A 17,995-nucleotide genomic window follows, 5' to 3' on the forward strand; every position below is an offset into this window, starting at 1 on the left:
CACTCTGAACCTCTCAAAAGGAAGCTGTTGTGTACACCTGTGGCTTAACATTTCCCCAGCATAGGGAGAACTACTGTAGCTACGAGCCCGGACCTGAAGAGAAAATGTTTTGGGTCCTCTGCTACCCCCGGCACCACTGGGAATAGCGACAAAGTGAGAGGCTCTGGCTGGGGTTTGGCTTGAAAACCTCCCCGAAAGAATTCCAGGTGCAGAGGAAAGGCTCCTTTCCCATTAGCTGTAGCACATTTCCATTCCTCCCCCTCCAAATGGTGCTTTTAGGAGCTCCGAGGTGTTGCCTTCAGTATTAGGGTTTACTGTCAAAGTGAAGGAGACGTAATGTCCCCTGATCACTCGAAATGTAGGAAATGGAAAGTATTCAGACTTCCATGCCTTTCCCGGCATCTCTTTGCTGTTCTCAGTTCTCTGCTGCTGGGATAAAATCAAAAGGGTATTCTGAATACGGGTCGTGTGTGCACCCGAAGGAAGAAAAACTCATTAAGGCTTGTGCTGTGCACGTTTGAGTTTAGGAAAGACATGAAAGGGGGAGTGGCTGGGGAAAAAAAAAAGATTCAGAGCTTATTTCAGAGAAAATAAGTGGCTGAAGGCTGTTTGGAGATTTACCTCGAAGAGAGCTGTGGATTTTCTTCTTTTTAGATTATATGTAAGAGAGAAAGGTAATTGGGATTTGGTTGCATAAGAGCCTATGGGAAAAGAAATCTCTCAGCACTGTGAGCCTGCAGACCCGGTCGGTTATGGAAGAGACCCAAAATGGATAGAGAATCTTTATTTGTTTGTACTTACGTGCACGATGCAGATGCAGTGGGTAAAGCATGCTGGCTTTCTTCTCAGTCATTGAATTGCCCCAGAATTGAATTTTATTCAAAGTGATAAGATTTTATTGGGATGAAGCTCATACTTTTATAACATTCTCTGGATTGCTGATAAGAAGCAGCCCTGATACCTACCCTTCAGCAACGAGTTTCCGATAGGAAAGGAAATAATTGAGCATGCAGAGAAAAAAGATTGTGCTGATCCGTTCGGTATCGTAGGCTCTCCACACAGTGTCCTTCTGGGTACATCCCGTGTGCTCACGGCAGCTGATAGCAAAACTCTTGACAGGGTTCCTGGCTCTCCCTTCTCAAGTTCCTTTGGCCCCTTCCCATTGTACCGTGAGAGCTGAGCAGGTGACTGACAGCGAACGCCAAAATTGCGGTAGTTTTAGCCGTATCGGCTTTCGAAACATCGGAAAAACCCGGCAGCGAGTTGTTGTTGACAGCAACAACCCCAAACGCGGGCAGGGAGCCCGAGGTTTGGCTACTTCTCGCCCAGGTGCTGCAGGGGAACGGGAACTGCTCCCTTCCTGGATGAACCAGCACATCACAGCCCCTCATTTCCCTGGTGGAAAGAGAGCGGGGAGCAAGCTTGGAAGTGGCGAGAGCAAGAGGGCGCATTAAGCCGAGATTTCTATGCTGTGTCGGGAAAGACGCCTGCTAGGACAGGGGTCGCGGTGGGAAGCAAGAGGGGTGATGCTCCTGGGAGCCTTTTCGGCAGGAGTTGCCCCTTGGGGCGGTGTGTGCTGAGGTCGTAGGAGCTGCTCGTAAGTCGGCAGCACAAAAATCAGCGTGGTTTTGGTTTGTTTTTTTTTTTTTGCCGGCGACGCTTCTTTGGTGGTACAGAGGGTCGAGACGTTGCGATGTCAGGAAGGGGTTCACATCCTACTTGGGTGAGAGGACCGACATCCCGAGGGTCCCGAGCCACACTCGGCGCTGGGGCTTTGTACCGAGGCTGAGTCCCCCTCAGCACCCTTCCTGCCCCGGCCGACACTCCCCCAAACCAATCCCTCCGCCCTTTCCAATTCCCCTCCTTGCTCCCTCTGTCTCTTTCCAACTGTTTTTTCCCGGGGTCACCCCCACCCTGTTTCTATCTCGCACTTTTTGGCGTCATACTCTGCACCAACTCTTACACCTTCTTGCTAGCACACGCGTGCCCGACCCACGCTGCCTTTGCCAGCGCTCTCCCAGCCCGCCTGTCCTTGTCACTGGGTTTCTGGCGGGGCTGTGCTCTCCCTTCAGGGCTTGAACCCCGTTGTTTTGGGGTCGGGGCCGCCGCGCTTCCTCCCAGTGTTGCTCGGCGGGGCTCTGGCAGCCCCGCGGGGTTCCGGTAGCCCCACGCTCCGTGCAGTTATTGGCCGGGACTCTGTGTGCCGCTGTCGGCCAATGATGGAGCGGGGGGGATCTGGCGGCCCGGCCCAGCTCGGAGCCGGGATGAAGAACAGACGGGCTCAGAGAGAGCCGGGGAGAGAGTCACGGCGGAGCCCGCAGAGCGATGCCCCTCTCCCCGCCGGCCGCCCCTTCCCGGCTTGGGCAGCGGCATGACGGGGCGAGCTGAGCATTTCTAGACGGGGGGGGACGAGGAGGGGAGCGCGGCCGTCCTGTGCGATGAACGGCGTTGCTGTAAGGAGCAGCGGGGTGACGACGGGGCAGGTACTGAGCCTCTTGCTTTTGTTCAGCTTTTCCGCCTGGGTTTCCGCCGCGATTCGCTATGCGATTCCCGAGGAGGCGCGGAGAGGCTCGGTGGTGGGGAACGTGGTAGCCGACCTGGCTCTGGACCTCGGGCGGCTGCCGGGGCGCCGGTTGCAAGTGGTGTCGGGCGGCAACAAGAAGTACTTCGGGGTGGATCTGAGGAGCGGAGCGCTGCTGGTGAGCGAGCGGATAGACCGGGAGGAGCTCTGCGGAGCGCTCTCCCCCTGCTCCCTCAGCTTTGAGATCGTGGTGGAAAACCCGTTGGAGCTGTACAGCGGCACCGTGGAGATCCAGGACATCAATGACAACGACCCGGTTTTTCCCAGCAGCCAGGCGAAGCTGGAAATCAGCGAGTCGGTGGCGGCCGGAGCGCGCTTCCCGCTAGAGAGCGCGCAAGACCCCGATGTGGGAATTAACTCTTTGCAGACCTACCAGCTGAGCGCCAACCCGCACTTTGTGCTCGACGTGCAGACGAGGGTGGATGGCAGCAAGTATGCAGAACTGGTTCTAGAAAAGGAGCTGGACAGGGAGGAGCAACGGGAAGTCCGCTTGGTCTTGACGGCGCTGGATGGAGGCAGCCCACCCCGATCAGCCCACGTGCAGATCCACATTGATGTCCTGGATGCCAATGATAACGCCCCGGTCTTCAATCAGTCAACCTACAAGGCAAGTGTGAGGGAGAACACGCCCAGCGGTACCCTGGTCGCCAAGATCAGTGCCTATGATCTGGATGATGGGCCCAATGGAGACATCATCTATTCCTTCAGCAGCCACACACCCACCAAGGTACGAGAGCTCTTTGGTCTGGACTCAACCACGGGGGAGCTGAGGGTCAAGGGGCAGCTGGACTATGAGGAAACGAAGCTGTATGAGATTTACTTACAGGCTAAAGACAAGGGTGTAGTTCCTGGCGTGGCCCATTGCAAAGTGCTGGTGGAAGTTGTGGATGTGAATGACAACGCTCCAGAGGTGACAGTGACTTCGGTGTACAGCCCCGTGCCTGAAGATGCAGCCCCAGGGACAGTCGTAGCTCTGCTGAGTGTAACAGATTTGGACTCCCATGACAATGGCTTGGTCAACTGCTTCATTTCTCCTGGGATCCCGTTCATGCTCAGCTCCTCCCTCAAAAATTACTACACGTTGAAAACAAAAGCAGCCCTGGACCGGGAAAAGGAATCTGAGTATAACATCACTATCACAGCCAGGGACTCAGGCTCACCACCCTTGTCTGCAGTAAAACAGATCCTGGTGCAGGTGTCAGATGTCAACGACAATGCACCCAAGTCTTCCCAGGACTCCTATGATGTGTACGTCCTGGAGAACAACGTGCCTGGCATCCCCATCCTTAACGTGAGCGCCACAGACCCGGACCTTGGGCGCAACGCCCACCTCTTCTATACCCTCTTTCAGGCTGACCCTACTGTAGGCCACCTTTTCTCCATCAACCAGGAGAATGGCACCCTCTACCTGCTCGCTTCCCTGGACCACGAGGACCAGGTGGAGTTTAGCATGATGGTGCAGGTCCAGGATGGTGGCTCTCCACCTCTGGCCACTAACGTGTCAGTCAGTGTGTTTGTCACTGACCTCAATGACAACGCCCCAGTGGTGCTGTACCCTCAGCCCAACACCACCGCCACCTATCCTGACGTGGTGGCACCAGGCACTCCTGCCGGGTACATGGTCACCAAGGTGGTGGCGGTGGATGCGGATGCAGGGTACAATGCCTGGATCTCCTACACCCTGCTGCAGGCCACTGACCCCAGCCTCTTTGCAGTCGGGCTGCACAGCGGGGAGATCTTCACTGCCCGTCAGCTCCGGGAGGACGATGCTCCCCAGCACACGCTGGTCGTCCTGCTGAAAGACCATGGGGAACCTGTGCTGTCTGCCAGTGCCACTGTCTCCATCTCTGTGGCTGAGATGATCAAGGAGGTGCTCACTGACCTCACTGACATGACACCCACCAGTGATCCCAGGAAGCACGTGACTTTCTATCTCATCCTGGCTGTGATTTTGGTGTCAGCAGCTTTCTTCATCTCCATGTTGTCAGTGGGCATCTTCAAGTGCTACAAGTGGAGGCAGTCAAAGGAGATGTTCAACAACTCCAGGAGCACTCTGTACAGGACACCGGGGCCCTTCCACCACATTGATGCCGTGCGGGGTGGCTACATGGCACCCAGCTTGTACCAACAGGTCTATCTTACCACAGACTCTCGCCAGAGTGACCTGACTAAAAAGCCCTTCACCTCCAGCCCTCTGGGAAGCCGCCAGAGCACCATGAGGAATGGTGAGCCAGGGCTGTACCACCAGATAGTGGGCACTGCAAACAGGCTCCCTGCACCTGCAGAGGTAATGTAGCTCCTTCTGTGGCATTTCCCAGTGCCGGGCAGAGCCGTGGTTCACAGCCATATGGTAGTGGGTCGGGGGGATGTTCAGTTCTGCTGCGTCTCTAAAGAGTGGTATCTATAGCTGAAAAGGTTTCTTCGGAGCCAAACGAGGCATCCTGAGTGCTGGTACCATTTGCACTGTGGTGAGCAAACGTGACTCAAGTGAGTCAGCTTGCTCAGGCTGGCAAACATACGTCTTTCTGAGTGCAGTTTTGGGTACACCCACTGGATAACTGGTGGAGGTTGAGGTTAGCTTGCAGCCACTTGCAAATCCTTGGCAGAAATGTTGCTGCTAATGGTATTTCTTTTCCTCTGGGAGACGATAGCTGAGGGGACTGCTTGTGGGGTCGGGGACTGCTTGTGGGGTCGGTCAGGCACTGCGGGGGGAACGTAACCTCTCTGCGTCGTGCCCTGGTGTGGACTGTGGAGGTGGTGGTGCAAATGGGGCTGGGATCCACCAGCTGCCCATGGCAGGTCCTCACCTCCCACAGTGTAACAGGCAAAGATGAAGGTTCCTCTGTCTGGCAGATGGAGAAGTCCCTCCCATCCGTGTCCTGCGTCATGTTTGACTCCTGATGGTCCTGGTGCTGTTTCCATGGCAGTTCTGTGATGATGTTCTCTTCAAGGTGATGGGGGGGGGAATTGCAGGCTATCCCAAATTACTTCCAGGGCTCTGCTGTGCTGGGCTGTGGCTCTGAGCAGGGTGGTGAATCCTCCGAGCAGGTGTTGTTTTAACAATCTTATCACAAACCTTGGACAATTTGTAGTGTGCTGGCTCTGGGTGGTGTTTGATGTCCTGACTGTAGCCAGGAAGGCGTTCACACATCGCAGGCAGCTTCAGTGTTTCTTCCCCAGTGGGAACTGTGCAGCTTAATTTGAGAGCTTCCAATTACAGGAACTCTTTGATCCTCAGAGGTGAGGCTGGGTGGTGGATCCAGCAGAAGCAGGGGTGGGGGGGGATTCGAAGGGTTTCCAAGGAGGTTGGTGCCGGTAGTGTGTGTCCCTTCCCGGGAGGCTGTGAGGAGGAGTGATCTGTTCCTTGGAGCAGAGGGAAGTGAGGTGCAGCGGAAGCTGTGCTTGGGTGTGGGGCTGCGTGTGCCGCCTGCTCGCTGTGGCCAAATCACAGGCGGAGGAAGGAACCTCCCAGATTTATTTTGTCTTTTTTTTTTTTTTTTTTTTTTTTTTTCCCCTCTTGCTGAGACTCAGCATTTCTGATTTGTGGCAGCTGGAAATGGCTGCAGCAGCTGCAGGAGCAAGTGTTCCTTTTGTGGCTCTGAGTCATGCTACAGCTGGGGACAGGGATGTCCCCTCTACCAAAGAGTCCTGGCAAGATGCCTCCGAGGGTGGGGACAGTAAACGGTTTGAGGGTGGGGATGGAAAGAGGTGATAATGGGCAGTAAGCCCAAATCCTAGCTATGGCTCTCTCGTAGTCCCTAGTTCTATACCAGAAAGGCACTGGTGGTGCTGGCACAGCTGGGCTGGCTCTGGGTCCTGGATTTTCAGTCTTTGTGGTGGCAGCAGAACCAATCCAATGTCACGGGACTGTGTCAAGCCTGCAAAGGCCTCACACCTCTTTGTTCTGTATGCCAACAGCCAGACCCCAAAACTAAGGCAGAGAGGATGGTGCTGGCCCCATCTGTGGCAGGTGACATGTCCTGCCATGAGGGAATCTACCCTGCAGGTTCTCCAGTGTTGTCTCAGCTCCCTGGGTCCTCTGGGTTGGAGCCTTTCCACAGGGTGAGCTCCGGGCCTCTGGAAAGGGGACGTGTTCTTCTCTATCCTAGACACCCCATATCCTTCCTACCTTGCCACCAGCCCCATCCCAGGCTTTGGCAGGCCTAAGCAACAGCAGAATCCCCCATGTGAAGCCCATCCCTTCCTGCATCCCCTTGGTGACCAAGCCCCTTCAGGACACTGCATGGATTCTCCCAGACCACATGGGCTTCACAGGGGGGGCTCCTTCTGAAGCACCTCAGGAGGACCAAACCCATTCCCAGGGTTGCAGCACCCCACGTTGCTGGTGGCCGTGTCTGTCACCTGGCTGTGCTGTCCGGGGCCCTGCCTGGGATGGGGACAAGGCACATCTCAGAGTCAAGGTTACTGTGACAGCTTCCTGCTGGTGGCACCGTCGGAAGCCCTTAGGGAACGAGCACATCCAAACAGGTACCGGTCTCTGTGCGCTGCGGAATCTGCTTGTTCGTGATTTTTCTGTCTTGGCGCTTTAAGAATTCCCCCTCCCCTCTCCCGAAGCAGGCAGTAGGTGGGAGCCGGAGGTGTTTCCTACCAATCGTGAGGCTCCTTGCTCTGTCTCTCCCGTGAATAGTCCCACCCGTGGCTCTTGGAACGGGCAGAAGGGGCTGCAGAGGGGAGGGAAGCTCCTGGTGACAGCACCGACACCGGTTCTCTCCTCGCCCAGGGTGGACTGTGACAGGGACACGGTCCTGCTTGCCACCCACCGATGTCTCCAGCCTCTCTTCTCTGTTTCCCCCAGGTCCCCTTGGTTCCCGGGGTGGTGGGGACAGGCAGGGCCTCCGGCAAGAGCTGGGTCCCCTACCTGTCACACCACTGCAGACCCGCAGAGTCTGAGTGCACCCAAGGGAGGTCAGGGTGGCCGTAAGTGCTCCACTGATAGGACTGCAGGGCACGACTGCCCTAGGCTTCTGCAGGGATGTGACCAGAGCTAACACCCTGAGGCCTGCCACCTTCCCCTGGGACAGGGGGAGGAGGAAATGACTGTTCTGGGGAGGCTGAGACGCTTTGTTTTGCCCTCCGGGAGATCGCTCGAATTCAGACCTGTGTCTGCTGCAGCATTTCAGTATGTGTCTGCCAGGAGGAAGGCTGGGGCCTCCTTCCAGTCTTTCTGTGAGCTGCTGGTGGTCTAGTGGGCTTGCAGGCTGGCTCTGTGTGTTTGCAGCACCTCGGGTACTGCGAAGGTTGACCCCTTCCTGACAAGTCACAGGGTCGGGAAGGGGCATCCAGCCCGGTGTGAGTGGGGACAAGCTGGGCTGCAGCCTTGAACGGCTCACATGTGTCTGTGTTCCCACCTTCTGCCTCCAACACCCACGGGGGGCTGGCAGGGGTGGGCATCCCGCTCTTGGTGTGAGGTCTCCGGGCTGCTGGTGATACCAGTGGCAGCGAGTGGCAATCCTGGGGTCCGGGCAGCAGGCAATGCATTAGCTGGAGGGTGAGAAAAGGGGTGGGAGAAGAGCCCCTGGCACCTCGGGGCTTTAACAAGCACCTTTTCATCAGGCATGAAAAGTCCTTTGGGCCGCGCTCATGACAGCTGCCCTTTGTCTGTGGGCGCGATGTGAAGCCACCATTGTGGGAGGAGGGGAGCGCACAGGGAGGGTTTGTACCTAGCTTCCAGGCTGCCAGGACGTGCAGTTGCCCTGCGAACGGGGAAGCGAGCTGTCGGAGCAAGTGATTCAGGCTGGCGGAGGGGAGGCCGGGGGTGGCAGCCCTGCTGATGCCGGCTCAGGCCCCTGCTTCCCACCCTGCGGGGGACCCCCCGCTGCCCGAGAGGGGACGGAGCTTTCGGCCAATTGGGCGTTGATCTACAGCGAGAAAGAGAGGGAGGGGGGGGGGAAATCTTTTTTTTCCCCCCTTCCACCTCCGCGCTGGGACTGTGATTCAGTTCCCCTCCCCCAGCCCACCCCCTCTGCTCGGAGGCTGACAGTCGGAGCTGCTGCCTGCCGGAGCCCCCGGAGCTGTTTTCCAAGCCGTGGAAGAGAGATCCAGGGATTTTTTTACAGCACCCCAGTGCCTGCTGCGTCCCGGGCCGGACGCGCACGGACATGGAGAGTGTCAGCCTCCAGCGATCCACTTGGAAATGGCAAGTACTGAGTTTGTTTTCGCTCTGCGGCTGGGGCTGGGTCTCCGGGCAGATCCGCTACTCGGTAGTTGAGGAATCGGAGGTGGGAACAGTGGTGGGGAACGTGGCCCGGGACCTGGGCTTGAAGGTGGAGGAGTTGCCGGGTCGCAGGCTGCGCCTGGGCTCGGAGGAGAGCTTGAGCCACTTTTCCGTGCGCCTGGACAGTGGGGAGCTGGTGGTGAGCCAGCAGCTGGACCGGGAGCGTCTGTGCGGAGCGGCTGCCAGCTGCGTGCTCTCGGTGCAGGTGGTGACGGAGAACCCCCTGCAGCTCTTCCGTCTGGAAGTGGAGGTCCTGGATCTGAACGACAACTCCCCGAGTTTCCCCACCCCTCACCGCACGCTGCGCGTCTCCGAGTCTGCCACGGTGGCTGCGCGCTTCCCCCTGGAGAGCGCGCAGGACCCCGATGTGGGCACCAATGCTGTGGGCTTCTACCGGCTGAGCCCCAACTCCCACTTCTCCCTGGACGTCAAGCAGCAGCAGGATGGCAAACTCTTCCCGGAGCTGGTGCTGGAGCGCGCCCTGGACAGGGAAGAGCAGCCAGAACTGCAGCTGGTGCTGACGGCCATGGATGGGGGAAATCCACCCCGCTCGGGCACGGTGCAGATCACGGTCCTGGTCCTGGATGTCAATGACAATGCACCCACCTTTGACCGTGCCACATATAAGGTGCAGGTCCTGGAAAATGCACCCGTGGGGGCCCTGCTCCTCCGGCTCAATGCATCTGACCCTGATGAGGGTCCCAATGGGGAGATGCAGTACTCCTTTGGGGTTCACACCTCCGACTCGGTCCGAAGGCTCTTTACCCTGGATCCCCACAGCGGTGAGGTCCGGGTGAGTGGGGCCCTGGATTTTGAGGAATCACCTTTCTATGAGATCTATGTGCGAGCCCATGATGGTGGGGTCCCAGAGATGGAGGGCCACTGTGTGCTGCGGGTGGAAGTGGAGGATGCCAATGACAACCCCCCTGAGGTGCTGCTCACCTCCCTGCTGAACCCGGTGCCAGAAGACACCCCACTGGGGACCGTTGTGGGGCTCCTCAATGTACGGGACCGAGACTCAGGAGCCAATGGGGATGTGAGCTTGGAGATCGCCCCCAGTGTGCCTTTCACCATTAAGTCCCTTCAGAACCACTTCTCCCTGGTCACCCAGGAGAACCTGGACCGGGAGTCCACCTCACGGTATGTAGTGGAGCTGATCGCCCGGGATGGTGGATCCCCTGCCCTTACCACAACGCTCACACTGCTCCTCAACATATCTGATGTGAATGACAACCCTCCACGTTTCTCACAGCCCTCCTACGATGCCTTCCTCCCAGAGAACAACCCACCTGGCTCCCTGCTGTGCACTGTCTCTGCCTCAGACCCTGACGATGGGGATAATTCCAGACTTGTTTACTCCATAGAGAGGGGCCAAGTGGAGGGTGCCCCCACCTCTTCTTACATCCACATCAACCCTGAAAACGGTAACCTCTACGCTCAGCGCACCTTTGACTTCGAGCTGCTGCAGGTTTTGCCAGTCTCTGTGGCCGTGCGGGACTCGGGGTCCCCCCCACTCCGTGCCAACGTTACTGTCTACATCTTTGTGCTGGATCAGAACGATCACTCCCCCACCATCCTGCACCCTGCCAGTGACAGCGACGTCCCAGAACCCCAGAGGGTCCCACTGTCAGCCCCACCGGGCTATTTGGTCACCAAGGTGACAGCAGTAGATGCGGATGCTGGGCACAATGCCTGGCTCTCGTATCGACTGCTGCCACAGTCCACCGACCCCTCCTTGTTCCGTGTGTCACTGTACACTGGGGAGGTGAGGACAGCACGTGCCTTCCAGGACACCGACACGGCAGCACAGCAGCTCGTTGTCCAGGTGATGGACAACGGTGACCCCCCACTCTCCACCACTGTCACCATCACCGTGGCCCTGGAGGAGGCAGCCCTGGAGGAGAGCTACAAGCCTCGGGATTTTCTGGCCGGTGCCAAGGAGAAGCCAGACCTGACCCTCTACCTGATCATCGCCCTGGCAGCTGTTAGCACCGTGGCACTCGCCACTGTCACCCTCCTGGCTGCGCGGTGCCTCCGTCGCAGAGGCCGTGCCACCGCCTCGCCCTGCTGCTGCTGCTGGCTCAGCGAGTCACCCTCCCGGGACTTCTTCAAGCACTCCAGCCCCAAGCTCCAGCTCAGCTCCGACGGCACCCTTAAGTACATGGAGGTCACCCTGCGACCTACCGACTCCCAGTCCCAGTGCTACAGCACCTGCTTCTCCCCCGGCTCGGACCGCAGCGACTTCACCTTCCTGCGGCCTTGCCCTCCCCCCGCCACCCTCCCGAGGGAAACCAGGGCTTTCCTCTCTGCTACCGGTACTCTGCGGGACCCAGGCCAGGTGAGAGCCCGGGGGCAGGGGCTCGCCCGGCTCCCCGGGGCCGGTCCCGCTCGGCGTGGGGGGCGTGGGGGGTGTGGAGCCGCCGCCGCTCGGGGAAGCGCCGTCGGTTTGCGCCGCGCGGCAACGACCGTCGGGTTGCGATTGGCGCCGGTGTTGCTGTCCTGAGGAAGGAGCGTGGCGATTGGAGGAGCTGCGCGGCGTTCGGAGCCAATGGCGAAGCGGTTGCGCGGAGCCCCGGCGCCCCCTCCTCCATCCCCCCCCTTCCCGAACCGTGTCCGCCCCAAACAATGAATGGGAGCGGCGAGCACTGAGTGCGGCCCCGCAGCGCGGAGGGCATCGCTCTCCTGCCGCCCACCCGGCCAGGATGCCCAGGGCAGGGAAGGCGGGCCGGTCCCTGGGACTGCCGCGTGTCTTCTCCTTCTGTTTGTTCTTGCACAGCTCCTCGGCTCAGATCCGGTACATCATCCCGGAGGAGCTCACCCGGGGCTCCTTCGTGGGCAATATCGCGAAGGACCTGGGCACCGATGTGGGGAAACTGGCAGCAGCTAATCTGCAGGTACTGTCCGATTCGGATTCCCAGTACTTCTCTGTCAACGTGAACACTGGGGTTATCATGGTCAGCGAGAGGATTGACCGGGAGCAGCTCTGTGGGCAGAACCCCCGCTGCTTCCTCCACCTGAAACTTGCCATCGAGAACCCGGTGGAGTTTTACCGGATCGAGGTGGAGATCCTGGACATCAACGATAACCCCCCGGAGTTCCCCGCTGAGGAGGTCTCCTTGCGCATCTATGAGCTGGCATCCCTGGGTGCCCGCTTCCCCATCCAGCCTGCCCAGGACCCCGACGTGGGCACCAACACCTTGCAGACCTACCACCTGAGCGCCAACGAGAACTTCAACCTCAACGTGAAGGCGCGCACAGACGGCGGAAAGTTTCCCGAGCTGGTGCTGGAGAAGGCTCTGGACCGGGAGCTCAGAGCTTTCCATTATCTGGTCCTGACCGCTGAGGATGGAGGTTCTCCCCCTCAGTCCAGCAAGATACGCATCACTATTCAGGTCCTGGATGCCAATGACAACCACCCGGTCTTTGACAGACCGTCGTACGGAGCTCGCTTGGTGGAGAACTCACCGCTGGGCACCCTCGTGGTGAAGTTAAATGCCACGGATGTGGATGAAGGGCCCAACGGAGACATCCGCTACTCCCTCAGTAGCCACAACTCAGCTGCCTTACGCCAGATCTTCGCCATCGATGAGCAAACTGGGGAGATTCGGGTCCAGGGGAACCTGGACTTCGAGGAGGCGACTGTGTACGAGATCGAAGTGGAGGCCAAGGACATGGGGTCGCCCAGGATGGAGGAGCACTGCAGCGTGGTGGTGGAAATCACCGATGTCAATGACAACGCCCCTGAGGTCATTCTCACCTCCTTCTCCAGCTCCCTGAGTGAGGATGCTCCCCCAGGCACAGTGGTGGCTGTCATACACGTCAGAGACAGGGATTCTGGGGATCAGGGCAAGGTCCAGTGTCACGTGTCTCCAGATCTTCCCTTCCAGCTGCGTAAGGACTACGAGCACCAGTACTCGCTGCTAACCAGCACCCGTTTGGACCGGGAGCGTGTTGCCTGCTACAACGTCACAGTCTCTGCCTCGGACCTGGGCAGCCCACCTCTCTCCCACCACACCGTCCTGCCAATCATCCTGGCAGATGTCAATGACAACGCTCCCCAGTTTGAGCAAGCATCCTACGAAGTGCTGGTGGCAGAAAACAACCCTGCGGGCAGCGTGTTGGTTACAGTTTCTGCTACCGACCCGGACTCGGAGCAGAATTCCCGCCTCTCCTACTCCATCCTGCGAGCTGGTGGGACAGATCCAGGCCTGGATCCGACTCGCTACCTCTCTATTCATCCCACAAGTGGGCAGGTCTCTGCCAAACTCCCTTTTGACTATGAGCAAACCACCTATCTCCAGTTCCACGTGGAGGTCTCTGACGGTGGCTCCCCAGCCCTGAGGAACAGGACACTGGTCCATGTTTTTATCGTGGACCAGAATGACAATGCCCCCCAGGTGCTTTTCCCCAGGGCTGGGGAGGACTCAGCTACCCAGTTCCGAATCTCCCGCTCCACCACCCCTCCTGCTCTCATCACCAAGGTGATGGCGATAGATGCAGACTCGGGGCGCAATGCCTGGCTCTCCTACCACCTCGTGGAAGCCACGGAGCCGGGGCTTTTCAGCGTGGCCCTGCGCTCCGGGGAGATCCGGATCACACGGACCCTGCAGGAGACGGATGCTTCTGCTCACGAACTGCTGGTGGTGGTCCGGGACGCTGGGGATCCTCCGCTCTCCACAGCAGTCACACTGGTGGTGCTGGTGGAGGAGGAGGGTCCGGAGGCTTTGCAGGGCTCTGAGGCTGGGGTGGCTGATGGTGGGGGCTTACCCACCATTACACTTTATCTGATCGTGTCCCTGGTGCTCATCTCCACCGTCTCGCTGGTGGGACTGGCAGTGCTGGGCGTGCGGTGCCTCCGGCGGGGCTCGGCGCCAGCCAACCAGGGCTGCTGCGTGGAGAGCGTGAACACCCTGCAACCCCCTCCCAGCCACATTTTTGGGCACTTGCACTATGAACCTAAGCAAGGGGACACGGTGATGGGCGTCCAGGTGACGGCCACCGCGCCCCCCGCCCCGCGTTACCGCTCCTGCTTTTCGCCTGTCTCGGACATCAGCGAGTTCATGTTTGTGAAACCCTCCGGGGGTCCAACCGGTGCCAACCCGCAGGATCCCACCCTGCGTATCGAGGTGAGCCCGGCACCGTGCCCCCCAACCTGACCGCAGCCCTCGGGCTCGGCACAAACCCGGGTCGGGCTGCGGGATCCCCGCTCCCGCAGCCGGCTTTGGGGAGGGGGGTGTCCCCGCCGGTCCCCGCTCCCAGCACCGGGCGGGGGGGTGGTGGGGGTGGTGGTGTTTCCCGTTGCCGGGAGTCCCCGGCGCCCTCCCGGCGCTGCTGGGGTGGAGTGGATGGAGGAGGGGAGTGGGGGGAGGGGGCTACGCTGTGCGTATTTTGGGGAAGGCGGTGGAGGAAGTAAAGGAGGAGGGAGAAAAAAAGGAGGAGGAGGAGGAGGAGGAGGGGGCTGTGGAGAGACGTAAAACTGTCACTCGGTCCATCCCCTCCGCTCGCTGATTTTGTGTGCTTTTGCATGCCGAGAAGCGGCTCAGCCGGCCGGTTTGTGATCGTCACCCCCCCCCTCCGCCGCCCCCCCTTCTCATCCTTTCCTGTCCGGCTCCGGCGGCGGCGGCTTCCTCCCGGTTCCTGCTCAAAACCTGTCGGACCCTCCGGGGGTGAGGGGGTTCCGTCCGGCGGCGGCGGCTCCCTGGGGGGGGAAGGGGGGGCGAGGCTACCCGGACCCGCCGCCGTTCCGCGCCGCTCCGCGCTGCTCCGCTCGCAACCCCCGGCACGGGATGCTTGGGGGACGGAGTTTGCCGCGGCAGCTGCCGCTGCTGCTCGCAGCCTTCTCCTGCTTGCCGGCTCCCAGCAGCTCCCAGCTCCGTTATTCAGTACCCGAGGACCGCGAGCCGGGCTCTTGGGTGGGCGACCTGGCCAAGGACCTCGGGGTGGATTTGCGGAGCTTGTCCACCCGCAACCTGCGCCTGGTGAGCGAGGGTGGGCAGCGACACTTCCAGGTGGATTTGGCGGCGGGCGTGCTGCTCCTGGACAGCAGGCTGGACCGGGAGGCACTGTGCGGGCAGAGCCCCACGTGCTCCCTGCACCTCCAACTCGTCATGGAGAATCCCCTCCAGCTCCACCGGGTCGAGGTGGATGTCCTCGACGTCAATGACAACGCGCCCCAGTTCCCTAAGCCAGAGGTGGTCTTGGAGATCACTGAGGTAGCCAACCCTGGGACTCGGCTACCCCTGGAGGTAGCAGAAGACCCAGACATGGGCTCCAACTCCATCTCCACCTATGAGCTCAGCCCCAGCCAGCATTTTGCCCTGAGCATCAACGTGAGAGGAGATGGTGTTAAAATGCCCGAGATTGTACTTGAAAAAGCTCTGGATAGAGAGAAAGTGGCTGTTCATCACCTGACGCTGACAGCCCTGGATGGAGGGAACCCGGTGAGATCTGGCACTGCTAAGGTTACCATCCACGTCCTGGATGCAAATGACAACCCTCCTGTCTGTGACCCACCCGTATCCAAGGTAAACCTGGAGGAGAATGTGCCAGTGGGCACCCTGGTCACCAAACTGAACGTCAGCGACCTGGATGAAGGTCCCAACGGGGACGTGGAATATTCCTTCAAAGTTAGCAATAACTCACCTGGTAAATTCACCAAGCTTTTCTCTTTAGATCCCCGGACAGGGGAGATCAGAACCAAAGCCCCGCTGGATTACGAGGAATCCGGTGCTTACGAGATTGCAGTTCGAGCCAGGGACAAGGGATCCCCAGCCATGGAAGGGCATTGTCACCTGCGAGTGGAATTAATTGATATCAACGATAACAGCCCAGAGATCGTGCTGACCTCCCTCTCCAGCCCGGTGCAGGAGGATGCGACCCCGGGAACGGTGATTGCCCTCATCGGTGTGAAGGACAGCGATTCTGGTGACAACGGGCAGGTCCGTCTGCAGATCGGGAAAGAGCTCCCGTTCAAACTGGTGTCATCTTTTAAAGAGCATTTCTCACTGGTCACAGATGGCCCCCTCGACCGGGAGAAGGCCAGCGGCTACAACATCACGGTGAGGGCTGTGGATTCGGGGTTCCCACAGAGGGCCACGCAAAAAACCTTTTACCTCCCAATCGCTGACGTGAACGACAACGCCCCGAATTTCTCCAGTCCTTTTGATACAGCTCACGTTCAGGAAAACTCCCTTCCTGGAACTTTTGTCTTTTCAGTGTCGGCGTTTGATCCCGATGAGGGTAACAACGCCAAGCTGTCTTACTCCATCTTGGACAACGGGATGCAGGACGTACCCATCTCAACCTACTTCCGGATAGACCAGGACAATGGCACCATCTACACTGTGAGAGGGCTGGACTACGAGCAGGACAAGGTGTTCCAGGTGCCCGTGGAGGTGAAGGATGCCGGGTCTCCTGCCTTGAGCAGCACTGCCGTGGTCCACGTGTTCGTCCTGGATGAGAATGACAACGCCCCCACCATTGTCTACCCAGCTGTCCCCAAAGGCTCTGCCTTCCACCAAACCATCCCAGCCTTGGCAGAACCTGGCTATCTGGTCACCAAAATCGTGGCTGTTGATGCAGATAGTGGACATAACGCCTGGCTGTCCTACCAGCTGCAGGAGAGCGCCGAGGCTTTGCCTTTCCAGGTGGAACGGCGCTCTGGAGAGATAAGGGTGGCCCAGGCTCTCAGGGACTCAGAAGATCCCCACAGGCTGGTGGTGGAAGTGAGGGACAATGGGATGCCATCCCTCTCTGCCTCTGTGGTAATAGTCCTTTCTCCAGAGGAAAGCAGTGTCCAGGACTTCGCCAAGTCCTTTGACCTCCCCCAATCTTCTCCCAAGGATACCAACCTAACTCTTTATCTCATCATCTCCCTCGTGTCCATTTCCCTCGTGTCCTGTGTGATGTTTGCCCTGGTGGCTGCCCGGTGTCTCAAAACTGGCAGGGCCAGCTGGACTTTTGCAGGTTGCTGCCGAGGGACCGGCCGCAAACCCGCTTCCCATTTCCGCGGGCAGATGAAGCCAGATGGCTTCATCAAGTACCTGGACGTGGGAGGAGCAGGCTTGACCTCCCAAGCACAGAATTACACCTCTTGTTTCTCTCCCATGTCTGACCAGAGCGATTTCCTCTTTGTAAAACCTGTCAGCCATTCTAGCACTGCTGAGACCGTGGCTGCCTATGAGCAGGTGACCAGCACCTTAGCGAGTCCCTGCGATGGGGTAAGAGATGGGTGTTTCTTACTGTCCTGTAATACAGGCCATAATATCCAGGCCAGCTGGCTGTTCTCTCTCTGTCCTTCCAACTAAGAAGGTGGCTTCAGGGTACGTGTGTCCCCGTCACCTCCTGGGAGGTGGCAGGTGAAAGCTTTGGCTGGGTTTGCTGGAGGTGAGGGAGGAGGCTGGGCAGGGCTGTGGAATCAAGGATTGTGTGGTCATACAAGTGAAGAGTTTCCTTTTGTCCCTGTTTGTTGTCTTTTCTTTTTAAAGTGGTTCTTAGCACGGTCAGGAATGTGGATTTTTTATTTTTATTTTTTCTTTTTTGGTGTTGAACTTCTTGATCCTGTCCAAGCCCTTGATTCTGCATGGCACAGGGAGAGGTTACCTGAAAGCAGAGTTCATCGGTGTGTCTTTTGCTCCAGTTCTGGGATGCATTGCAGAACTTACTCATCTTTTAACTCTCAAGTGTTATTAATTATTGATTGTGCCTTGGCAAGGGATCATTTTCCAGCTTGGTCATTTTCAGTGAGGGGCTGAGTTCATTGTTGAATACAGTGGCATTTTTTTGCAAAGATCCTGGTGACCTTATGTGCCCTTGGGCTTGCAAAAGCCAAGGCAGTGGCGTGCTTTGAGAACTTCACCCACTTGTATTTAGATGTCTAAATCTGGCTGCAGGTGACTGGGTTTAGCCGTAGCTTTTATTACTTTGAGGTATAAAAAGCAAAGTAATCTCGTCTCATAAATGCCTGCCCTAAATTTGAAAGTGGCAATTACAAGAGGAATTCAAAATATAGATTGGGAAGGGCTTATCTGGTGGAGGGCTGTGTGTCAGCCTCTGCAAAAATGTCTATCTGGAATCTGGAGGGCAAGCATTTCAATAGCTCAGTTTGCATGCAGCACGGGTACCACTGGGGCCTCTATTTTAGGGGAGTAATTTATTCTAATAGATTCTTTCATCAGAAT

The 17,995-nt window shown here is 58.3% G+C and overlaps 1 protein-coding gene across 9 annotated transcripts in view; it reads left to right on the top strand.

Annotated features, from left to right (window-relative positions):
* LOC139803195 (protocadherin gamma-C5-like) overlaps positions 1 to 17,995 on the top strand; it is a 60,853-nt gene that overhangs the window by 20,434 nt on the left and 22,424 nt on the right. Inside the window, exon 1 of one of the 9 annotated variants that reach the window (XM_071759121.1) lies at positions 2,149 to 4,868. The exons of 4 other annotated variants lie outside the window; for them this stretch is intronic. In XM_071759121.1, coding sequence (XP_071615222.1) covers positions 2,439 to 4,868 — 2,430 coding nt within the window. In that variant the 5' untranslated portion in view covers positions 2,149 to 2,438. Of the gene's footprint in view, positions 1 to 2,148; positions 4,869 to 6,114; positions 11,155 to 11,195; positions 13,943 to 14,237; positions 17,036 to 17,995 lie in introns of those variants that run through there. 4 more of the 9 variants (XM_071759120.1, XM_071759118.1, XM_071759122.1 and 1 more) reach the window with 4 other exon arrangements.

Source organism: Heliangelus exortis, chromosome 15, assembly GCF_036169615.1.
Source record: "Heliangelus exortis chromosome 15, bHelExo1.hap1, whole genome shotgun sequence".
NCBI lineage: Eukaryota > Metazoa > Chordata > Aves > Apodiformes > Trochilidae > Heliangelus > Heliangelus exortis.